At 44.9% G+C, this 25,592-nt stretch overlaps 1 protein-coding gene across 2 annotated transcripts; it reads left to right on the top strand.

Annotated features, from left to right (window-relative positions):
• Window positions 1-13: 13 nt before the first annotated feature.
• LOC135368457 (disks large homolog 5-like) lies at window positions 14-25,241 on the top strand. 2 transcript variants are annotated; one of them, XM_064601742.1, is made up of 26 exons: window positions 14-496; window positions 1,183-1,280; window positions 1,971-2,052; window positions 2,547-2,659; window positions 2,732-2,884; window positions 4,964-5,272; window positions 6,595-6,837; window positions 7,078-7,312; window positions 8,023-8,239; window positions 10,930-11,065; window positions 11,556-11,668; window positions 12,650-12,752; window positions 12,827-12,997; window positions 13,644-13,806; window positions 14,322-15,576; window positions 15,677-15,842; window positions 16,674-16,776; window positions 16,847-17,021; window positions 19,258-19,429; window positions 19,564-19,666; window positions 20,798-21,011; window positions 21,398-21,633; window positions 21,696-21,925; window positions 22,281-22,390; window positions 22,531-22,640; window positions 23,611-25,241. In XM_064601742.1, exons 1-26 carry the CDS (start codon window positions 466-468, stop codon window positions 23,712-23,714), a joined length of 5,145 nt encoding a protein of 1,714 aa, XP_064457812.1. In that variant the 5' UTR covers window positions 14-465; the 3' UTR covers window positions 23,715-25,241. The 2 variants fall into 2 exon arrangements, with proteins under 2 accessions (XP_064457812.1, XP_064457811.1); XM_064601741.1 differs by having other exon boundaries at window positions 15-496; window positions 1,180-1,280.
• The last annotated feature ends 351 nt before the right edge of the window (window positions 25,242-25,592 follow it).

The raw sequence follows: 25,592 nt of genomic DNA, 5'->3' as shown, positions 1-25,592 counted from the left end.
TGCGAGATTTGAAACTGCTCCCTACGTCCCTACTCTCGTCTTCACTCGTTCTTCAGCGCAGCTTAATTTTGTGTTGTTTTTGTGGTTGTGGTGCTCGGATCTCGGTGCTACTTGAGGATAGGATCCGCACATATTAACTGTATTTACTTTTGAGCTCCATGATGTGCGTTTGCTTGTGATCTGTTGCGTCTTTCCTGAGTACGATGACTTCTCATTGCTTGTGCAAGTGCTTCCGTGTCCCAGCTGACATGGCGGGGCTTATCCCTCACAGTGTAGGTTTTGAGAGCGGTCACCAGCATTTCTTTCTCACGTAATGTGGTTTACGTGAATCAGCGTTGTCATTTGACATGATCTCGGACGAAAAAACACTCGTTCCTTCTCAAGAAGTGTTCCGTACTTACGATCGAGTATTGCTTCGTTTGGAGTCGTAGCTCGATTGCAAGTGTGCTCAAATTAGGAATAGAAATGTTTCTCGGCGGTTCTAACAAAAGTTCAGGTGAGCGGTGTAACCTTCCGTTATTGTAGCAGTGTTGCTGCACACGTATGCTTCCGTGCAGGTTCCATTTGACATCGTCGTCACAGTGTCCTATTTTGTCCGTATACGTGCCGTAGATCTCCGTGATGCGATTTCTCTTATTGCTTGAATCGTAGACTGAACTGGAAACTAGTTTCGTCGGCCTTGCCAAGGACGAATTCTAAGCATTGTTCAATATACTTGCATGTTTTGCACCTGTATATTTTCTCTCTCTTTATTTCTCTTTTGCTCGTTTTTGAATTATGCATTGTGTGTGCCGTGTCGCGGCGTAACGGACCGCGTTGTCAAAAAACTGTACCACTCAGCAGTTTTCCGTGTTGTGTTTAGTTGATAGTTCGCTGTGACAATTTCAGTAGTACATGTAAGTATATGATATCCTGCTTGGAATATTTGAAACGGTAGCCAGCTTTGCAAAGAAAAAGTGGCTGCACTGCATATTTTGCATGAAGCTCCTCAACATTTTTTTGCAAATACTGCATCAGCCATGTTTCACCTGACCTGTTGACATGTACTGCTACAGCATTATTTATCTGGTGCAGCACATAGAGCGTCCCAGGTACATTACATGTATGCGAAGAAAGCATTTCTTCGATGCTCTTTACTTCTTGACTGTCATGTGCTTTGACGCCACTTTTTTCTCGTAGCAGGTGGCAGCGAGGAGGCACCTAGTGTGTCCTTGGGACACGCAAAGACAGATTGTCTGCTGACATCAGGCGGCGATCTGCCTCGCAGGGATCTCCGTCAAGTACGTCCATCCCCTTTTGGAAAAATTATTGGAGTTGCCGAACTGGTGTCATTTGAACAGTTGGAACAATTTGCATTTCTTTTGGTTCGGCAAGATGTATAACTGTGAATGAATGTAGCCACAGTTCACACACAAAAGCAGCAGAGCATTGCTTTACGTGAAAAAAGTGAGCATGTGTGCATAATTTTTTTTCTGAGCTGTGCTAGCTACACAAGTTGTGTGCATTTCCTTATATCATCTATAGAACCAAGGAATTTTCATGAATTGTGCAAATTTAAATATTCAGATTAAAGGTTAAGGGCACATGGAGACATTTCAACAGTAATTGAGACTTCGTAAGCAATGCTGCAATGTACACGTTAGTTTCACAGTTGGTTGCACAGGTTACTAGTGAGCATTTGAACAGCTTTGCAGCACAAGTGCGTGTGCTGCCACTGTTATTAGATGCAGTAAGGGCACTCTGTGACCTGTCACAAAGTAAGCCGAAAATTTGCCATCCACATTTCCTGAAAGTAATGGACTCTAACATGTGACCTGTGTCTGATTCGTGAAAAAACGGCGTGTTGCAGCATTATGTTGAGCCAGTGTCACCTAGTATGATTACGTTAGCACGCTGCACTCTGTTCTATTTGACATAAACACGAGTTAGTTTCTGTCGAGGTTAAAGCTGTACTGCTCGTTCCACTTCAGGTGCATGCTGACACCGACGGCCTTTATAGACGCCTGACCATGAGTGGAGACCCCTTTAGTTCATCTCTCGGAAAAGTGCATGGTTTGTTTCTCGTCCACCTTTGTTTCTGTTATACTGTTGTGTTGCTTTGTACGTTTTTGCCAATTATACGCACGACTGTTGTCTTATCCTGTATCGCGTCACATATCACACTACAGATTACATGCTGTCTCGTCAGGTTGGACAAAGAAATTGGTATCCGCTCTAAGTGTGTATGTACATGAAAACGCGATGCAAGGAATGGGCGCCACCATTAGTGCTGCCACCCCGTGGCAGTCACAGGAACTGTACACGTGTGGACTGCCGTTTGCCGAGTTCTTTCGTTTTCCCGTGTGTGTTTTCGTTCATTTTCGTGCCCGTTAATTTTCTCCTGCTCGGGAACCGCTGTACAAAAGATATCGCATCGGCCAGCACTCCTCACGTGAACAACTGTGCATACCACACGCAGAAGCAAGCAATCTTCTTTTTCCTTGAACCTTGAACGTGACAGGGTCTATAGATGTAACATGTCTGTCCTTGTCTTTAAATGTTTGCAGCCAGCTCAAGCGACTGGTCTCTGAGTTCTTGTAGAGACTATGACTACCACCAGCTTGTTGCCAACGATGTTCCTGTTAAGCTTGAGCCAGAATTCTACCACGCAAAGCACAAAGTGAGCATCGTTATTCCCCTGCCTCAGACGGTATGTTGCTCAAAATGTAACTGCAAATGGCGTTTATTTTAGAGTGCGCCAGAGTGGCAAGAGGTGCTGCTGATCAAGAAAGAGAACAACGACCTTCACGCTGAGAAACGGCACCTTGAACAGGAGGTCGCTCGTCTCCAGAGGATAGTGGAAGATAACCAGAAGGATCTCTCTGATTTGCACCGCCAGCAACAAGTAAGTATTATACTATAAGATTACTATTAACTATTGGAGGAATTATGCACATAGTTGGATATGGGACACCACATTCTACTCTCCTTCATAGGTCATTAATAGAGCCTGAAGTCTTATGGTTTAACCCGATCCTTCCCCGAATTTCCACCCCGAATTGAAGGTTGCCTCTTTAGGGTGAAACCCGATTTTTACCCAGCTAGTTGCCCTCACTGAGACGTCTGTAGGAACTCACAGTAACTTGTTTGGCAGCAAATGCGGTAACATCACCATTTGTACCAAACAAGTACAGTTAGTGTGAGTAATTGAGCCCTCTTTCTCCCTGAATTTAGAATACTCCAAGTTTTTCCACACGAATTCGCGTGAATTTAGAGCACATGTTTGTTTACCCAATTTTTACCGCCTGAATTTAGAAAAAAATATTCCTGTAAAACTTCAGGCTCTAGACATTACCCAATCTGCATGCCTGCATTTTAAATTGCCAAATACGACTTCACGTAATTTCAACTGATTACATATGATATCAGCGTTCAAGTTGCCTTATTAAAAATGCTAGTCTTTCCCGTCTTCTTACGTCTTGTGTGTACGCTCTGTGGCAGTAGCGTACAGCAATCCGCCCCAGTCCACACTACAACAGCACGTGGCATCCACTCAATGACAACAGGCAGCCCCCTTGTGCTACCTATAAAAATTTGATGCAGCAGCATATGAAATGAAAGCGACATAGCACCTTGATGTGTCCTGGAAATGCAGACCTAATTTTAAAAAATATCAAAGCAGATGTGTGTGAACAGTTCGCATTGCCCCAGCATTTTGCAAATTCTGTGGTATTACAAATATGTTTGGTCAGACTTTTTCTTTTTGGAGGTACTTGATGGTCATTTATAGTGGATACTCTAGTAGATAGGCAGGTCCAAACTCACTTTTGTTTTCTTCGTCTGAATCGTCATTAACCCTTTGAAAGGTACGGGTGCACCAGTGCGTCCAAAGGTCTCAGTTTGAATTTTCGCGCCCTCTCTTTATGCTGCTGTGGCGGTGCTTTGGGAGAGATGTTTGGCTGCATGAGGCTTCTCCCGGGAACTGTGGCGCCATCCATGGGCTATCTTTACAAGTATACTGGTAATATCGCTGGGGGGTGAGCATCGCCTGTATTTAGGACGGCGGCGCAGGGAAGCCGAACGCGCAGGAGGCACTTTGCCTGTGCCAACAGGCAACGCGGCACGCTCAGCTACGGAAAGACGCCGAATTCATACAAGTTGAGTGGTACAAAGGCCTCTGCGTATAGTCGTGCATCCAAGCCGTACTACCTCACTATCGTGAACCTTTGCAGATAAGTAGCAAAACATGCATAACCCAAGTGCAAATATAAGCATAATGACCATTAAAGGCTTATCGAATATTTGATAAATAACTTTCCACAATTCATCAGCTGTGTACGTTGTTTATGAAGCCTTACCCATCTTGGCACGCAGTTGTAATTTTTGCAGGCCCTTGAAAGGGTTAAAGGGCACTAAACTGATATAAGAGCAATATTGTATCAGTTGGTATACATTCATTTAACTCTGAAACATATTTTCTTAAATTATGAAGGGCGATAACGACATAGGGGCTTAGTAATTACGAAACGCATCGCGCACTATTTCTCGAACGTGCTCCACCCTCCAGTTCTCACAACAATAGTGTCGGCGATATTTTTTATGTTTCCCGCGGGCCACCAGTTTTCGGAAATATTTTTTTCTAAATTCGGGGGGTAAAAATCGAGTGAAAAAACATCTGCTCTAAATTCGCGCAAATTCGGGTGGAAAAACTTCCAGTACGCTAAATTCGGGGAGAAATCGGGCTCATTTATTCGAATTAACCGAACTGGTTCAGTACAAATGGTGATGTAACTGCGTTTGCTGACAAACAAGTTAGTGTGCATCCCTACAGACGTCTCAGTGAGGGCAGTGTGCCGGGTAAAAATCGGTCTTTCCCCCTAAAGAGGCAACCTTCAATTCGGGAAAGAATCGGGTTAATCCCTAAAACATCAGGCTCTACTCATGAATGTTCCTGAGTACCATTTTTTCTTCCCCCTCCGAACAGGAAACGCTCATGGATCCAGTCGGAGGTGAAGCTGCTTACAGGCAGAAGTGCAAGGCCTTGAAGGACGAGTACGATGCCTTGCACAAGCGCTATGCGGACCTCACGGCAGCTCACAGCGCTCACATGTCCAAGCTGGAGCTGTGTCAAGAAGAGCTCCAGCGGCTCAAGAAGAGTGCAGACGAGGCCATATTGGAGCGAAACGCTGCACTCCGCGAACGTACAGGCCTCCAGCAACAGTGTACGGCGGCCATTCGTCAGTGGGACAATGCCCTGCGAGAGCGCAACGAGGCTCGTGAACAGCTCTCTAAGGTGCATCTTCATTTGGATTTACACGTTGATTACTCAAATTACAAGTTTAGCTGTGTTTTTGTGACAGACACTCGCCTTGCTGCACTCACCGGACTGCATGCGCTATTAGTGCCCTGACTGGGTGTTTAATTTTGTGGTGATCACACTGCCAGTCATGGGACAAGGAGTTAGGGCAAGGACCAGCAATAGGTTGAGTCACTGCTTGTTCCGGTAATCGTTTATCTTGGTAGTATGCTGCTTTATGCGTCTTGTATTTGAAATGCAAAACGATGCTGCAAAACTCAACGAAAGGCATTGAGCTGTTGCCACTAAACTAAAAGACAAGCAGAGTTCAGCTTTAAACACTCATAGATACAGTTGCGGACAGATTTTTCAGACCTCTAGGAAGCACGAAATTGGTCGAAAATATCGGGCAGCCCGAATTTACTTCATTTGAAAAATCTTGACTCAGAATATCCAAGGTGACTTTAAAGGAGAATTTACGTGTCTCCTTTCACTGCATGAAGACGCAACAATATATCGTGGCGAATTTCGTTGAGTGCATCGTGAGTGTGGTCACTACTCCTTTACTCCTGTGAAAGGGGGTGCATCAACGACATCCTCGTTGCTACCGTCATTTTCACCCTTTTTTTTTTTAATGTTGTCGGTGCCGATGACAATGTTGGTGCTGATGCCGCCGAGGTGTCAAACGGCGGCGGCATGTTAGCGTCGATCGTCGATGCATATACGTCTTCGCCTCAACTAAACACGTTGTAACGCCATCGACATCCTCGCTTGTAGTTGAGGTCTGCATTTCAGTATTTCCGATGCTCAAAGATACTCGTAATAGAAGACACGCATATTGAAAAAGATGAGTCCTTGCAAAGTGTCTGAAACGGGTTCAGCGGAGCATTTGGTTTTTGTTGCACGCAAATAAACTCCGTCTCCTGCACATTTGAAGCGAGATGGGTACGAATGATCAACCACGTCTTCCGAAGAACGGTCTAAAATAATTGGATGCGGATATAAATTGGTTCTATGGCGCGTTTGACAGTGCCAACAGTTTCGTCTGAAGAATTGGAAAGTTGTAATTTTTTTTAAGTCTAAATAAGTCTGAAATGGCTCGCGACCGTATTAAAGTGTTATGCCAGCATCGAGATTGACCTGTGAACTGGAGTTCAATGAAATCTGGATCGAATATGCACATTTTACGAGCGTGTAAATTTGTTGGGTGTGGTGTACTAGCCATGGCACCTGGCTTTCTTGAAGATTGAGTTTATCACGGGACTTAGTACTAGTACACTCGAATAACTTGCAAATTTCTGCTCGTTTGTGACTTTCAGGTGCAACAGCAGAGGGACGAGGCCATGAAAGAGATAAATCAAGCGATGGCCGTGCGTATCAAGGCATCGAAGGACCTAACTCGTCTGACTGAAGAAAGAAATGCAGCCGTGCAGGAATACACGCTCATCATGTCTGAGCGAGACTCTGTTCACAAGGAGATCGAGCGACTCCAGGAGGAGCTGCAGGAAAGCCAAAAGAAAATGCGGCTCCTCGAAACAAATCATAAAGCGTCACTGGATGAGGTAATGTGGCCTCTCAACATGACTACAATCCCTCAGCACACGTAGAAGTGTTTTTGTACATAAAAGAGTAGACTCCCCGGGCAGGAAATGCGGCCACCAGTTCCATTTCCTATACAAAGGGTATTTGATCATAAAAATCATTGTTATTTGTCAGAATGGTTATTTTCGTTGAATAAGGGATACCTAGGGAGAACAGGGAAACGTGAAAATAAAAATGCATTACAAATATTCTACTTCCAGATGGAGAGCTTAAAGCGGGAGATTGCTTCCGCCCTTCAAGACAGAGACCGAGCGTTAAAGGAGTTGAATGAACTGCGAGAAAAACACTCCAAGAACTCGTCAGAAGAAGATCCTTCTCGTGACGGAACGAGGAAAGACCTGCCCGCAGCTGGTAGCTTAGGTGACCTCAACCAGGCCAATCAGGAGATCGAAAACTTGAGGAGAAACATGGAGCGCCTGCAAGCAGAGGTTGCCGGTCAGTACAGAGCCTTTTGTAATGGGAATATTCTTTTTTCTTTTTTGCAGAAATGCACTAATAAACATTTTGTTCCATAGATGCACATCAGTAAGCTGCCCTCCCACTTTACTGCACTTTCCTTCCTAAAAAGATTACGACCTAATCTGAATCTTACAGAAGTCATGCACGTCAAGTTATGCAATGGAAAGAACGAGACTATAATACAGTCTTTTTGTTGGAGTAATGCCAAACTGTGCATGGTACTCTGTCGTGGTAAATTGTCAGGAAACTGCATGGTGGGAAAAGTTGGATACATGATGTGCACCAGTGTATATCATGCATTTATGTACTCGACAGAAAACTACTGCAAGACCTCTGAGAAACACAGCTCTGTACTCTACTTTGTTTTATTCAAAGTGAAGGTATGTTCTTGTAGCCTATGGTACAGAGTAGCATCCGAGATTTTCAACAGTGCATTCATGGGAAGGAAAAATTTGGGTAATGGTGCAGTTGTATGACACGCTCATGATCTGCATTTTATTTATTTTATGTATTCTCTCCTTTTGGGTTGTGCTACCCTTCCCATTTCTCAAGATGGGATGGGATAGTAGTTGCTTGCAGACTGTGGTTCAGGTCTTAGATTTCGTGAAGAGCTGAACCTGACGGGGCATTTGGTTGTTCATCACATCATTTATCTGGCAAGTGTTAACATTGGAGGATTTGCGCAGAGGCTCAGCAAGAGGCAGAAGTATGCCGGCGTCGTAGGGACTGGGCTTTCAGTGAGCGGGACAAGATTGTGCTGGAACGGGAAAGCATTCGTACGCTGTGCGATAAGCTGCGCCGAGAGCGGGACCGTGCTGTCAGTGACTTGGCAGAAGCCCTCAGGGACTCGGATGACATCAAGCGTCAGCGCAATGAGGCATCCAAGGAACTCAAGGAGCTCAAGTACGGGACACTGTGTCTCTGGCTGTCTTATGCTGGATGTGTAGGGTTGAGTGGGACATGTACTCTAAGAATCACACTTATTAGAGCATCTACTTTAGTTGTGCATCACAAATTCAGCTATGTGGAGATAGATACTCACGGAAAATTAATCAGTTGTATCAGATTTCACACTCTGTGTTGCTTCCGATCTTCTATTGGGTAAGCAATTTATAATAATATAAAGCCTAATAAGTAGAGCTATATATATATATATATATATATATATATATATGTTTGTAACTCAAACGTCGCCATGCCAGTCCTGGACAGCTGTTTCGGCCTTGTTGGGCCTCATCAACAGGACGCAGGCAGGCAACGTTTGAGTGGATGGCGTCAGAAGGTCACGTAACACGTGATTCCTCCCGTCAGGGTGAGACAACTCACTCACTGAAAGCCCAGTGCAAAGCCAGTGAAGTATAAAATGAAAAAACGTGCAGCCAAAGGGCTCCGGCTATTTTTTTTCATTTTATACTTCACTGGCTTTGCACTGGGCTTTCAGTGAGTGAGTTGTCTCACCCTGACGGGAGGAATCACGTGTTACGTGACCTTCTGACGCCATCCACTCAAACGTTGCCTGCCTGCGTCCTGTTGATGAGGCCCAACAAGGCCGAAACAGCTGTCCAGGACTGGCATGGCGACGTTTGAGTTACAAACATATGCTATACGTGCAGCCAAAGGGCTCCGGCTATTTTTTTTTCATTTTATACTTCACTGGCTTTGCACTGGGCTTTCAGTGAGTGAGTTGTCTCACCCTGACGGGAGGAATCACGTGTTACGTGACCTTCTGACGCCATCCACTCAAACGTTGCCTGCCTGCGTCCTGTTGATGAGGCCCAACAAGGCCGAAACAGCTGTCCAGGACTGGCACGGCGACGTTTGAGTTACAAACATATGCTATACGTGCAGCCAAAGGGCTCCGGCTATTTTTTTTCATTTTATACTTCACTGGCTTTGCACTGGGCTTTCAGTGAGTGAGTTGTCTCACCCTGACGGGAGGAATCACGTGTTACGTGACCTTCTGACGCCATCCACTCAAACGTTGCCTGCCTGCGTCCTGTTGATGAGGCCCAACAAGGCCGAAACAGCTGTCCAGGACTGGCATGGCGACGTTTGAGTTACAAACATATGCTCTACGTGCAGTCAAAGGGCTCCGGCTATTTTTTTTTTCATTTTATACTTCACTGGCTTTGCACTGGGCTTTCAGTGAGTGAGTTGTCTCACCCTGACGGGAGGAATCACGTGTTACGTGACCTTCTGACGCCATCCACTCAAACGTTGCCTGCCTGCGTCCTGTTGATGAGGCCCAACAAGGCCGAAACAGCTGTCCAGGACTGGCATGGCGACGTTTGAGTTACAAACATATGCTATACGTGCAGCCAAAGGGCTCCGGCTATTTTTTTTCATTTTATACTTCACTGGCTTTGCACTGGGCTTTCAGTGAGTGAGTTGTCTCACCCTGACGGGAGGAATCACGTGTTACGTGACCTTCTGACGCCATCCACTCAAACGTTGCCTGCCTGCGTCCTGTTGATGAGGCCCAACAAGGCCGAAACAGCTGTCCAGGACTGGCATGCCGACGTTTGAGTTACAAACATATGCTATACGTGCAGCCAAAGGGCTCCGGCTATTTTTTTTCATTTTATACTTCACTGGCTTTGCACTGGGCTTTCAGTGAGTGAGTTGTCTCACCCTGACTGGAGGAATCACGTGTTACGTGACCTTCTGACGCCATCCACTCAAACGTTGCCTGCCTGCGTCCTGTTGATGAGGCCCAACAAGGCCGAAACAGCTGTCCAGGACTGGCATGGCGACGTTTGAGTTACAAACATATGCTATACGTGCAGCCAAAGGGCTCCGGCTATTTTTTTTCATTTTATACTTCACTGGCTTTGCACTGGGCTTTCAGTGAGTGAGTTGTCTCACCCTGACGGGAGGAATCACGTGTTACGTGACCTTCTGACGCCATCCACTCAAACGTTGCCTGCCTGCGTCCTGTTGATGAGGCCCAACAAGGCCGAAACAGCTGTCCAGGACTGGCATGGCGACGTTTGAGTTACAAACATATGCTATACGTGCAGCCAAAGGGCTCCGGCTATTTTTTTTTCATTTTATATATATATATATATATATGGGACTTATAAACATATATATATATATATATTGTTTTCTGTTTTTTTTTTTTTTTTTCAAAATTTCGTGGTTAAGACCAGCCTCTATCTTACGAGCAACAAAGCACTGTGGTATCACAGCATTCAGGTTACATTGGATGTAAAAGAAAATATCGCAATGATATAGTACTTTTGTATCATCTTTGTAAATATCATAATGGCTTCAAAGTTTCCACATACCCTCAAAGCTACAATTTAAGCACCACTGGAGTTAAGCACCACCAATCTGTGACTTGAAAATTTGAAAAAATTTTAAATTGACATCTAGCTCTTAGGGTAAACCTGAATGACTGTTGTGTTATTCAGTGGGTACATTCAAGCAATATCTGGTTTCACTTGAAAACATTCAGCTCTACCTATAAGCCAGTGGCAATTGTGGGAGCCCACTGTATGACATATCTCTTTACAAAATGATTTGGTACAGACATAGTTAGGTCGTTTTAGAGGAAAACTGACGTTTCAACACGTTGCTTGTATGCTTAGGGAGAAGATTGAAGCACAGCTCGAAAAGGAGTCCCGCATGAAACAGCTCAACTCCGTTGGGAATAACCACAGCCGCGATTCTGCCATCGACACTGATCTGCAGGAGTGGGAGACAGAAGTCAAGGAAGTACATATTGTGAGTTCTATCCTTCCTCTCTCTCCTTTTTTTTACCTCTTCAAGGGAATGAGCACATTGATTGCTCTTATAGCCTTGTGTTGTACAGTTAAACCCGACAAAACTCATTTTTGCCCGCCAGATTTGCATTCTCATCACTTCTGGTAAAACCCGAAATAAATACCCCAAAACAATACCTATTTGCAAAGTGCAAATTCAGCCACCAATACGGACACTCGAGAACACTTAGCACTGCGCAACCAGTGCAGCCGCTTAGCCTCTTGTGTTTGTCTAAATATGCGAGAAGCACCCTTTTTTTATTGTTTCTCTACCCAACATTGCCCGATTTTACCCTGTTTTACAGCTCCTGAAATAAAACCAGATTTTTGCCCCCTCGATTTCCAAAAACATAAAATTCGAAAGCACATTACTAGTCCGGTTAAGTGTGCCATAAAAATACCAGTCATCATCATCCCAACAGTCTACTTTATATCATAATTTTCCAATGCAGAGGCACGATGGCGATCTTGGCTTTGATCTGTCTGGTGGGAAAGAGGACCTGCAGGGCTCCTTCCCAATCGTTGGTGCAGTAAGCAAGGGGGGCCCTGCAGATGGGAAGCTGTGGTAAGTGCAATCAGTTTGTGCGAGTCATTCCATTTTAGGCACCAAACTGCCCTGCATGACATAGTAAACAAAATATAGCTGGTAAAAGAATAATGATCTGTTCAGAAGCTGGTGCGTGAAATGTTAGGCATCATCATGCTGGTTGCGAACTTATGGGCTTCCGTAAAGAATGTGGAAGTGGTGAAGTTCTCCACCTTCATGTTTTACCTTCAGTTGCAAGATAGCCGATCACTGTGCAGGCTGTCGTCTTTTCTTGTCATCTTCATCTATATATATATATATATATATATATACGGTCGGCATCCGATTTTTCGGACTCTGCGGGGATAGCGCAAAAGTCCGAATAATCGAGCAGTCCGAAAAACCGAATTTCGCTTCAAAATAAACTTTAGTAAGCACTAGTAGGCTGGAAAAATTTATCGATGCTTTCCTAACACACTTCCATCTCTGCCTGATCACTGTACACTTTGTCACTGTACACTGATAGAAGCACTGCCGACATCAAGTCCGCAAGTCGGCTTCCCCTTACGCATGTGTGCTTTAGGTGAAGCACGCTTTACAGCACTGTCGCGCGACTCGTGGGCGGACAGCACGCCCGTGCTGGGCCTTTTGAATCAAGCCGTTGGCCAAAAACGAAGAATGAAAAGCATTACGACGGACCTCTTCTACTGAGAGGAATGGAAAATGAACAATCATTGCCTACTTTTTTGCCACAATATTTTAGTTGGTTGATTTCTTTTGGTACGAGTTTCGGATTATATATCAATATTTTCCGTCACCCCAAGAGAGAAATTGGCTTGTTGGGCAAATAGAGTCTGAAAGATCGAGCGACGAGACTGCACGGCATCTGAAATTTTTGACATTCTTATACACCAACTCTATGGGACCTGCGGCTGTTCCGCGAACGAGTCCGAATAATCGAGCATGTCCGAAAAATCGGTCGGCGACTGTATGTATATACATATTTTTTTGCAATTTCAGCATTAATGACTGGATCGTCAAAATAAATGGCCACGATTTGGCCGGTATGGAAAAACGATCCGTCTACGAGGCACTGCACGCTTCCAAGGGATCGCTCACCCTCGTAAGTTTATTTATTTCTCGGACCTTTCGAAAATGTCTTTTGGAGGCTTCGCTAAACACTCTTCTCGACTGCAGCTGGTGCGACGAAAGAGGCAGATGAGCAGCCGTGGTGTAGTGGTTGTACAACTCAACGTGGGTGCTGAGCATGGCTTGACACTGGACACAGGTCTCTACGTCAGCCGCATGAGCCCAGGCTCAGTGGCAGCAAGAGAAGGAACAATTGCCATTGGAGATCGCATTCTTTCGGTTAGCTTCTGCTCATTCTGTTTCTCTGTAGTGACCTACAGGTTAGAGGCAACTTGGAAACATTGAGACAACTATGATATATAAATGTTATACGTGGAGCCTGAAGTTTTCGGGAAATTTTTTTTCTAAATTCGGGGGGTAAAAATCGGGTAAATAAACGTGCACTAAATTCATGCGAATTCGGGTGAAAGAACTTCCATTATGCTAAAATTGGGGAGAAATCGGGCTCAGTTACTCAACTAACTGTAGCGGTTTGGTACAAACGGTGATGTAACTGCATTTTTCTGCCAAACAAGTAAGTTAGTGCATTCCTACAGACATCCCAGAGAGGGCAATTTGCCTGGTAAAAATCGGGTTTCACCCTAAAGAGGCAACCTTCAATTCGGGGTGCAAATTCGGGGAAGAATCGGGTAAAACCCTAAAACTTCAGGCTCTAACTATGATATATGAATGTTATACGGTATTTAAAATTCACCTGTCACGAAAGTAGCCGTACGAGCATGTGAGACAGGCGCGGTAGTTGATAAATATCCACTGTAGCGAAGTAGCATGGAAAAAAACCCAGACGAGGACTGATGTTTGTCAGTATAGACGAAGCTACCTGTTCTTGTTGGTCTGCCTGTACCCATGCGTTCCTTATTTGCAGATAAACGGAAAAGCAGTGGACGACCCAAGGAAGGCCACAGAGTGTCTCGACAATGCCACAGCTCCCGTTCAACTCCAGCTGGTAAAAAGTACTGGCGGTTCTCCATCAGGCTCTACAACAAGTGGACACAGCTTGGGAGACAAGGCATCCCCTGTGTGCCATGGTAGGTGCCACCCACTTCCTCGATCTTTGTCTATGGTCTAGGGTCTTTCGGATACAATTATTAAACAATTTTTCAACAGAAGTTACAGCTAAACATCGACATACCATATTTACTCGCGCATTGAACCCCCTAGTGCTGGAATGATGAACGACGAATGTGACGAACGACGAGCATGTCGTCCCCCATGCATCCCCCACCCCTCCCCCAGTATTGAACGCATCCCTCAATGGCGCTATGTTTTTGTGTAAAAAATGTGCGTCTTATACGCGAGTAAATACGCTAAAAAAATTCGAATGTAGAAGATTCGTGTAATTCAAGTGTGCCGCAAAATGTGTGCCGGGATGTAACTTCGGGGAAGAATCGTGTAAAACCCAAAAACCTCAGACCCGATACATAAATCTTGGCAGGTGACATTTTTCTGTGTATGTGTTCTGTTAAAAAAAATCGGGTCTTGTATTATGGATTTTTCTCTGTATGTGCGTGAAAACTAGAGAGACATGATGCATCGCTTGCAGGTCCGACGCCTCAAGAGGAAAAGATGTTTACGTCATGTTCCGTACAAACTGAAGGTCTGACGGAAAACGGCAAGGTGTCTCACAAGAGCAGCAAGTCTGCGCCAGGTCGGACCTCTCTGTCTGTGCAGCCAACATTGCTGGACAAGGCATACAACAAGATATTCGGCGAAAAACGCGTCAGCAAAGAGAAGAAAACCTGTACGCTACATCCCAGCGAGCGCGATCCCATTGAGGAGCTGGATTCCGTGCTGGAGTGCCATAGCAAGCCCATGAAGAAATCGTCGGGGCGGCACGAGAACAATGGAGGCACCTGGCCCAAGTACCGCGGCCCTCCGTTACAGCTCAACGAGGTGGGCCTCAACACGCTTCAACCACACAAGCGTAAGGAACGCAAATCTCTGGCGTCGTTTACGAAGCAGCAGCCGTTTGTGGACTTCTCCGCGGAGCTGACGTCCCCTTCGAGCGGCAACTGCACCTCGAGCTCCGGGTCTTATACGTCTCCGGGAAGCCCCGTCAAGGTCGCCTCTGGCGTGCAGCAGAGCTCGGAGCGCGCTCCGCTGCACTACGGGACCCCCGAGGACCGTCTGGACTACTCTGTGGTGTCGGCGCACAAAGACGTCCTGGAGATGTACCAGAACCGCGGGAAAGGGCGGCCCAGGTCCGCGCACTACACGCGAGAGCAGTACGTCAAGTCTGGCGGTTACGGTGACACACTGCTTCCCAGTCACGTGCACCAGGCCCTCCGCGGGCCCATGTACTCGCGGGTGCACCCGCACGCGTGCTATCCCTCGTACGCGTCCCGCAGCGGCGACTCCATACTTGCAGGACCGGACGTCGTCGAGGGGCCGATGGATCCGCGCTACATCGGGAAAGAAGGGAGTCGGTACACCCCCTCTCCGTGTCCGTCGCAGTACAGCTTCTGCGGAACGTCCCCGACGCACAGTCTGGACTTTCCGCAGCACTTCCATCCCAAGAGGCTCGTCCCTGCCCACGTGCACAGCATGCCGTACAGGGTGGAAGAACCTTACGTGCAGCCGACTGCGACGTACGACGGGCTGGCAACCTTTCCGAAGCGGAGTCAGCGGATTCGGATTCCCTCGACGCCGAGTGTGACGTCAAAGTCGTCTGCGGGGAAGGTGTCGACGAGCTCCATCGAGAAGGCACCTTCACTTTCTGACCGGGGCAGTCCAGCTTTCACGGTGGAGCTGCTCACACCCAACGGATCGCGTACCATTACGGAGCTGCGGAACAAACGGTGAGGGTTGTAGCAGTCTTTGGTAACTGGAAGGCCGTACCACAAAGGGATTGATGTTACTTGTTACCGGATGCCTAACGCTTGCTTTCTACCATGTTAGGCGTCCTAAGCAGGGAGACATGCGTCGCATAGTAATTGAGAAGAGTCTGGAGCCGCTGGGCATCCAGATAAAATGCGGTGCTGGCGGAACCATATTTGTGTCCTCTGTTTCGGAAAACAGCTTGGCAGCACAGGCTGGCCTGCAAATCGGTGACCAACTGCTTGAGGTATGTCCACTCGTGTACTCGTGTCATTGTCAGAAACGAAATGCTTCAAACTTTCTGCACATTTTTGGTCGAAGGCAAAGGTTCGCATTTTCTAAAGCCTTTACTTGAAATAGTCAGAGCGACTTAAGAAACTTGTCCTTGTGACACAAATTTGGAACAATGCTCATGAGTCATTGACAAATGGCTTAAGTGTATTAACTGTGTTAATGAAGTGTAGCATTGTTGCTATACACATTGACAGCTGTGTTCATGATGACAAGGTTTGCTGTGACTGATGTAGGAGTTTCTTCATGGCATTGAAAACAGTTGCCAACATCACAGAAGTGGCAGATGCTGTGCTGAATTCCTATAGCATTGTAATCCATCCCTGCATCGTATATGAGAACCAGAGTAATGTAGTACTCCCGGCTTGATTATTAAGAACTGCATATTGACAACTCATACGGCTCATATTTGGAAATCCACTCACGGTACACATTTGAAAAGTAGCAGTGGATTATGAGCGCACCACTTCCATGTATGTTCTGTGTCAGGACAAGCGCAGCTGTCCAAAGTGTTTGGGGTCTTCATTTGGATGTGCTGTTTGTCATTCATTCCTCTTCAGCTCTTAGGACATGTGCAGTCCACAAAATGAGTGTAAAAAATCAATCAATTCCTATGAAATGGTCCGAAATATTGGGCATAGAAATGTCCTGGCCCAACAAGCTGTTTAGTAGTGTTCTCAAGAAAGTCAAAAGCTTCGAACTTGGGGGGCTAAAAACTTTTAACATTAAGGACTCTTTTAACCCAATGCCAGTCGGCTGAGATATGAAAGTTTAACTTCTTTGTCAGGTATGTGGAATAAACATGAGAAACGCAACCTACCAGTTGGCTGCCAATGTTCTGCGCCAGTGCAGAGACAGCATCACTATGCTGGTGCAGTTCAATCCCGACAGTAAGTGATCTTTTCTTACACAATGCCATTGGCAAATTTTTGTCCCCTACAATGCTTGCTTTCAAACCAGAATACAGGGAGGTAGCGTCAGACAATGAAAGCTCGAGTGACGAGAAGTCTCCCGTACAATCCCCCTCTCCGAAGATGCGGCATTCCAATCGACCCGACCTGATCCGAATTTCGAACGATGATATTCCCAGCTCGGCCACATCAACCCTGACTAGGCAGAAACAGCCTGGCATTAGGTGAGTTCCCTCAAGGCACTCTTTTCTCAAATGAGTATACTTAGGATTTTCACAACGAATGCCTTGATTTTCTGGGACAATCTTGTAAAATTGAATGAACGCTATGCCGTACTTTTTAAAAAAAAGAAAGAAAAATATTTCGGAATAACTCTCGGTAATTGTTTTTGATTTGCAAGGACAACGTGAATTGGAAGCCATGTTCTGGATGTCTGTTTTGTTTTGGTTAAACCTCTGCATGCTTGCAAAAACCAGTAATCTGGATAGCTGCCTCTAGATTTTTTTTCAATCACAATTCTTTGATGTTAAAGTGGAGGTCATGACATCCAGTATTAGACATGAAATGGAATTGTAGATATATGTAACACCGTATGATGAATCTGCTGCCAAGTAGATGGTTGAGTTATCCAGATGTCCTCCACTTTTCTGCGTCTCTCATTCAAGAAGCCAAGCTCGAGTCCGCATCTTATGTTGAAGTCTATTTTGAGGCATAGGCACTTGGGGCGTATGGTTTGGGAGCGTTATTCTTATCGGGTGTGACATAAATGGGGCTTCTTGTGGGAATGTTAGCGATGATAAATCTGTTCACAATCCTCTCAGTACCAGTCGCCTACAGATCCTGAACTGGATTGAAAATTATGACGGCAGCGTTCAGCCTATGCCGTGCAACCTTGAAGCAAATGCCGTAATCTACTCTATTTGGTTATATGCACATAGAAATGAGCTGCCTTTGTGGCTCTATGAGACTTGTATTTAGATAGATATACGGATATAGATAGATACAGATAGATAATCAATCAGTGATCTTTGAGAATAGAGCATTTTGAATGGATGCTGTGTTTTTGACAAAGTGTGTCTCTTTCACTGTGTATCACACTGGAAAAATGTATCCAAGGCATCATAGGTGCTATAATAAAGGTAAGGAAGAATTTTGATACATATATCTCACTGGGGGCCTATCCATTCTTACCATACAGTGTGCTGAGTATGGATGGTATTGTACTATTGCAGTTACTGAAATTATAAGGCCAAGATTTTAAAGTACATGATAACTTGTTACTGCATTAGGATGGACTTTTAATTTGGTAAGCACACGGGATGTTTTGCTAAACCTTTCAACTGCTTGCTGTTGGTGGCATCCTGCCTGGTTCTTGTGAAAATCGTGCATCCCAGAGCCTTTGTGACGGTATTAGTTTTTAATTTGTGGATTTTCTTTGTTGCATTTTTTTTTTTTTTACGGCACCCTTGATTTGCGTGTTGCTATGCCTTGGCACATGTAGATGCAGCAGTTTCTCAGCCGTGATGTACTGTACTTGTATTTGCTGGAGATTCAACGACGTTATGTATTCTGTTTCCCGCTCCGACTGTGACGTTCCTAGCTCACGTTATCCGAGGGCGTAGTAGTACCAGGTGTAGATGTAGGTGTAATTTGTGTAAAGACAACAGCTGGTGCAGAAATATTAGAGAGTTTATTTGATGGGGTTGTAGAGCAGCAACTGCAATAACATTCACAAAGAAAAGTAATTTTGACAGCTAATACCTATGGCACAAAGATCAATATATCAATATCAAACAATCAATATATCAGTACAAAACAATACACATTTTGCCCAGAAGGGGAACAGTCTCTGTTCGAAATATCGGCAGCTTTCGTCCCGAGGCAATTCCCATCATAATACACATTTAGGTTTTTGTGCATTGCAGTTTTGATTTGACCGGTTTTTACATCCCATATATCTGCCTCTGGGGATGTGGTGTGCCAGGGTGACATTTTGCCCTCCTTCCCTTCTTGCAATATAAAAAACATTCCCGGGTGGTCCAAAGAGGTGATGCTCTTTTGTTGACGGAATTGACTGTGCAGCTTGGCTTTCTACGATCTCAACCCCTTGCTTAGTTCTTCAATTCCGTGAGGACCAAAGTGCTCGACTTATGCATACTCTCCCTATTTTGAGGAAGAAAAAAAAAACATTTCAGTGAATAAGACACGCTGTAAAGGTATTTTCAATCGTATTATTAATCCTTCACACTGGTGGAATCATCCATCTTCTACCTTTGTATGATAATCACCGAGGCATTCATAAACACAAAGGACAGTCACCTCCTTGAGGTCACTCCAGAATCAGCACTTTTGCACGGCTGAATAGAGCTTAGGCTCCCATTCATTCATTCATTCTTTCAGGCCCATGTAACTGGCTACAGCCTATGAACAGGATGTTTGTTTTTTGTTGTTTTTTAACAGCACAAAGGGTTCCAGGGCAGAGCCACGAGTTGTCGTTTTGAGGAAAGCCACGTCGAACCTGGGTATCACCCTGCTGGGAGGCAATGCCGTCGGAATTTTTGTACACTCCGTCCAAGACGACTCTCCTGCCAGTGGTCCTGGTGGTCTCCGAACTGGCGATCAGATTTTAGAAGTAAGTTCTTCCTGTTTTTTTTTTGTGTTTTTTTTGTTGTTTTTTTTTGTTGTTGAAGTTATTGGACTAGGCTTTTGTAATTTTGTAACGAGTGGTCGTAGAGAAGGTGATACTAAAGTGCATGCCCCTTGCAGTACAATGGCACAGACTTAAGAAATGCAACTGCGGAAGAAGCAGCGTACGAGCTCGCAAGGCCTGCAGACAATGTGAAAATTCTTGCTCAGTATGATCCGAACAGTAAGTAATTCTTTTCTTGGGAGGGGGGGGGAGGAACTGTGGTGGCCACATGTGCATAACTGAGCAAGGAAGTTCGGGTTTCCGGCATAACTGTGGGTTATGTAGAGCTGTGCGAATATACACATTCGAAATTTCGAATATGAAACGGATATCTGATGCTATTCGAATAGTACTGAAGCGAGGTATGGTTATCGCCTTGCCTCATTTCATCCAAGAGTTAGGTGAAACTCACTTCACGTTACTGCCATTGCTCTTTTCTTTTGGTGGGCGGCTCTATTCTGCAAGCCGGCTTCACCTCCTTACTCTCGAGCGTTAGGTGAAGCCCGCTTTACACTGTTGACAATATTCTGTCACTAAAGTCTACAAATTTTGTGTGCTCATGGTCAACACTATACTCTGGGCATTCTCTCACAATGTTATGCTGGTTGGAAAGTCTCATGTTTGGAGCAGAACATCATCTTATGAGCACACCACCACAAAATATTTTACCATGCGGTGTCAGAAATTATTCAAATTGGGCCTTTTCTGATTATTCGAATTCAATTTGCCATCCGAAGAAATTATTTGGGTTTGATTCGCAGTGCAAGTGAAATATTCGTAAACTGTTCGCAATGGAAATTTTGCTATTCACACAGGACTAATATAGGGACTTGAGAGTGCAAGAATGCTTGCCAGCTGTGTTTTTGAACCCCTGAATTAAACAAAAAAAGTCAGAAATAGGAAATCTGATAACAACAGTCTAAACATGCACAAAGAAGACAGAAGAAGGGGACGGAACACTTTACGCGAATGAAACCAACTGAATGTTGTTACCAGCCGCGTGCCATAGTCTTCAGTATTTTCCACTGTACCTAATTCATTCGATAAAACTAATTAGCTAACATTTAGAATATCGGTTTAAGGGCCTAGGTGTCAATTGGAAAGTTGTAGAAAGCCCTGAGAAACACCCGGCCGAGGTATTTCTAACAAGCACTTTGTGTGGCATGTTTGTCTTTTTCTGCCCCAAAAAAGGACCGCAAATTATACTGAGATACCATGTGACTATACTTGTGTCGTGCGAGTACATTGTCATATGGCATTGAACTAAGCGCTACTGTTGCGCGGAGTGACTTCATGCAAACGCCTGTGCAGGGTACACGGAGATCCAGGACCAACCGGGCGATTCCTTTTACGTGCGTTCACTATTTGATCGAGCGTCCATAGATGGTTCCTTGGCCTTTCATAAGGACGACATCCTCCACATCGATAACACCATGTACAAAGGGGTTCCAGGCCAATGGAGGGCTTGGCTGCTAGACCAGGATGGTCAGAAAGTTCGATGCGGATTCGTGCCCAGCAAGTACAAGTGAGTTGTCCTTCATGGCAGATTTACAGACCTCTTTATTTAGTGGTCACGTGGTCACTGTAATAAAGTTTGCGAGTACGGAACTTTTGTTGGATCACAACCTGCGGAAGAACTGGTTGGGTTGTTGCTGTATTTGCTCGCATAATTGGCGCCAATTTTTTAAACCAAATTTTTAGTTTTTAATTTTTTTTACCAAAAAATTACGCAAACGTTGGGGGTGCACAAATTATGTGGGTAAATACGGTAGTTGAGCAAATAGGCTATGTACAGAGTATCGGCTTGTCTCCTGTGCCTGTGCGATGTCCATAATTTGAGGGCATCTGGGTAAGGGCGCCTCCTGTGGCAAACCTCGACGGTTCCTCATTGTCTGTTTTTATTTCCTCCAGAGCGGAGGAAGAGCTACTGATGAAGCGCAGCTTGCTCGACCTCGACGACGGAAGCGGACGTAGGGGCTCAACCTCAGCACGGCGCAGTTTCTTCCGCCGCAGGAGACATCACCGCTCGCGCGACGGCAAGGAACTGGCTTCCTTCTCGGACGTCTCCATCAACAGCTGCAGCGATTCGGCGGGCACCCTCGCGGAAGACCTGCCGCCGACATACCTCCGCGTGGACCGCATCAACTGTGAGAGTGTCCCACGTGTGTGCACTTTCTGCTGAGACTAAAAACCGCAATTTGCGATGCAGATCCCAGTCTGCGGCCGGTGATCCTGGTGGGACCCCTGCAGGAGGCCGTGGTGGACAAGCTGGAGCAGGATTTCCCTCACCTTTTCCAACGCTGTGTTCCAGAAGCGACGCGGGCGAGCCTGCAGACATTGGAACGCAGTCTGCAGGACCTTGAAATAGTTGATTTCCGCAGGAGGGGATCTCACTTTGAATGCGTCACAATGGCCGCGATCCAGACCATCAGTCAAAAGGTAACCATTGTTTTCATTGTGTATATAACAACATGTGAAGCAAGCTTCGTAGCTTTCTGGGAAACCGCGCAACTGTGGAGATGAAAACTTGGGCTTACGAATTATCTGGTACATAGTAAAAGACACTTGAGTGTAACTGGTTACTTTTGCAAAATAACTTGGTAACTTCAAGCTCTGCTCTACAACTATTTAGTAACTTAGGTACATTTTTTGCAAAATAACTTGTGATTAGTTCCTTTTGTCGAGAGACTTTCCGTTCTCTTATCACTGCTTGCTCTGCTCTTGACAAAACCTATGTTCTGTATACCAATGTTTCTGGTATATCAATTAAAAGAAACAAAAATTTGCCTTACAGATGTGCCACGGATTTCTAGATGTCAGTCTGTCCGCCGTAGAGAGGTTAAACAAATGCCATATTTTTCCTATTGTCATATTTATAAAGTTCAAGACAACAAAGCAGATCAGGTGAGCGAACGGGTATGCTTGTCCTGCTTCTCCCATCCCGTCCCATTTCCTGAGCTTACGTGTCCTCCATAGCTTGCATAAATTTAGGGAGTAAACATTAAACAATGCAGTGTATAATGTTCTTTCCGCCACTCTCTCAGGGAAGTGAAAGACTCGACCTACCTCACTGAGAAGGTCACAACTAAGGCAGCAAAGGAGATGTATGAGCATGCATTGAAAATCGAGAGCGAACACAAGCATTTGATCAGTGGTGAGTCGTTCTTTCTGTGACTCTGGGAGGTAATACCCCACATTAGGGCCCTGTGTTTTCGGGTTACGTTTTTGGAAATCGGTTATTTCAGGGTAAAATCAAGCGATATCGGGTGGAAAAGCAGATTTTCGGGTCGAAAATAGAAAAAAGAGCGCTTCTCGCACTTTAGATGAACACAAAATATGAATACAGCCATGCTGAATGTGCAGCATTTAGCACTGGGCAGTGCCCGTATTGGCGCCTGAATTGGCACATTGCCAAGTTAGTTTTCGGGTTTTACCCTAAGTGACGATGGTACAAGCCGGAGAGTAAAAACGGGTTTTACTGGGATTTACCCTAAAACACAGAGTCTCACCTATGCTCACTTACAAGAAGACGTGACTGGCATCACTGCTGTGTGATTCCAAATACCCAGATCTTGAGTGTTTTCTAACTCCTGTGTGCAGTGTAACTGCTGCACTGGCATGTGCACTGCAGACTTAACTAGCATTATTTCATGCATTATTTCATTCTTGCCATACTTGACGCTAGCTCATTTGCAAAGTTTGCATGCTCTTGATGTAGGTATTGTGTAAATGCTGCCTGTCCCACAAAACTGCCCCCCTCTCTCTCACAAAATTGCTTGGTCCTTGGCCACATCCAGCCCACCAGCGCTCTGCCCTCAATGCTCTCTTCACCTTTCTGAATACCATAGGACTTCGATCCTCGTGAAGGAGCTCATCAGCGTGAAGGGGCTCATTATTTCATTCCCCGCATCACAACCAGCAATGGGGTAGAGTATCACCCTTGGCGACGAAACTCCCCATTTATCATCTCGCAATAGAGTTGTTGTTGTTCTGGCTGTCCCACACACCCTTTCCTCCGCGTAACTTTAATGCCCGTGCATTTCAGTAGCCACTGCGACAATTGACCTGCTCGCAAAGTGTGCTCACACGTGTGTTTTGAACACCTGCGAATTCGTTTTTTTCAGCCGTGATTCCCGGCAGCAACTTGGCTTACATGTGCACCCAGGTAAAAATGTGCGTGGATGACGAACAGAACAAGGCCCTGTGGATCCCCTCTGGAACGCTTTGACATGCTCTCAACTTATGTGTTTCTACAATGTGATTTCCACAAGGAATGTGTTACGACAAGCGCATCAAAGACACTTCTTTCTCATCACCTTTTTAAAAACCTTTCCTATTTTAGAACGGTTGTGATAGCAGTTGTTGGAATGCAGCAGGGCCTCGTCATAGTTAAGTGTTTTTCCGGTGAGAACCATAACATTTTTTGTAATAGTTTTACTGCAGGGTTGAGGTGGAGAAAGTAGTTTCCACCTCCTTGGGTTGTGTATATTCTGTTGTGTGTACTGGGTCTTGTCCAACCCGGGTACAAAGTGAGGGTTGTTAATGTACAGTTCCAGACAAGCTTGACCGACGCGTGAGGTCTGTCGTCAGCTTTTTACGTTTCGATGAACTTGAAAGGCGAATATCGAGATCATTATTATTTTATTATTATTATTATTGTCAGGTTGCTCACAGGAGGTAATGCTTGATTCTTGTTACAGCATTATAGCTTTTTCTGTAATTTATTTTCTGGGAAGTTGTTACTGTATCAAAATTGTATAAATGTGCTGCGGAACATTCCACAGCACATTGGCATGCTGTGTATAGTTGCAAGCAATCAACGTCACATTTTTCTACCATTTCGTGGGCCCCGAACCCCTCGACTTCAACGAGCAGTCTATGTTGACTATACCTCTTGATCTCTGGTCAGATGTGTTGTTGAAGTTTATAAATCTGACGAGTCGCTGTTTGCTCACATTAAAGGGGTGTGCGAGGGTGGTGTGTCATGCAGACGAGTTGGCAACAAAGCGTAATCTATTACATTAATAGTGATGTAACTCGACACAATGCAAACTGTGATGAAGCAAACCCGTGCCAAAAATGCAAAAAGCCAAAACTGTGAAAAAAGGACAGATTCCTCGTTAAAAAAAAAGTATAAAACGGCATTTACAACATAGGACATTAGGCCTATCTCTATTTTCATGGCAATTACACTGGTCTTTGACTGGTAGACAGTTTCATTATATCACGTTTGTACTTGTGCCAAGTTTCAGTAGTAAGGTGTGCATGATGCATCGACGGCTTTGCGTGACAAACACTTTTTGTAGGAATATGGAGTTTATCACAAACAGAGGAAAGGGAACTGCCTTTAGTAGTGGGAAGTCTTGCATTCTGTCTGCCATGTGATGGTTTACTATAATGAAGTTCTACTGCATTGTACTAAGGAATAAGAGAGGCAGCTACTGGGTTGTAGTCATCCCCGCCCCAGTTGCTTTTGTAGTTTTAATATATGCATAAGAAGTATATAAATATATATATATATATACATAAGATCATATATGTATATTGTTTTATTGTCTAGATAAAAGTGTGCAGATTATTGCAAGGAACTGCATTTTGGAAGGGCTCTTACCTCTTTGATAATAACTGAGATCCTTCTAATCTCATAATTTTGAAATGAGCAACTGCATGCACCTTTTTTTTAGACTTTTTGTTGCAATGTTGACTCCTCTCATGTACAAAAAAAACCCTCTTGGAATAAAATAGTTTTGTCATATGTCGTCTTATGTCTGTTGGAAAGTTAAATTGGCTAGCTCGGGCTCTTTGGGCACGTCGCCACTGTAACAGCCGTGACTGCTAAATAATAGAAAAACTTCAGGGTTCGTGTGGAAGCAGCGCTTACTAAAGGTACAGATCCACTGGACCAGCTGCTGCCGCACAGCTGACAAACACCGAGAGCACGAGCCTGATCCAAGCTAAATGCTTTGCCTGATCCTCGTGGCTCAGTCTTCGTCATCCATTACATTTAGATCAGAAAAGGAAAGCAAATAAGCAAAGTTCAAAATTCAGTTTGGATGTCTGGCAAAGAGCAGGAGTTAATGAGGTTGACGATTTCTTCTCCCTTGAG

The sequence above is a fragment of the Ornithodoros turicata genome, chromosome 9 (assembly GCF_037126465.1).
Source record: "Ornithodoros turicata isolate Travis chromosome 9, ASM3712646v1, whole genome shotgun sequence".
NCBI classification, from domain to species: Eukaryota; Metazoa; Arthropoda; class Arachnida; order Ixodida; family Argasidae; genus Ornithodoros; species Ornithodoros turicata.
The sequence above is the reverse complement of the archived record's forward strand: the minus strand, read 5'-3'. Positions and strand labels throughout refer to the sequence as shown.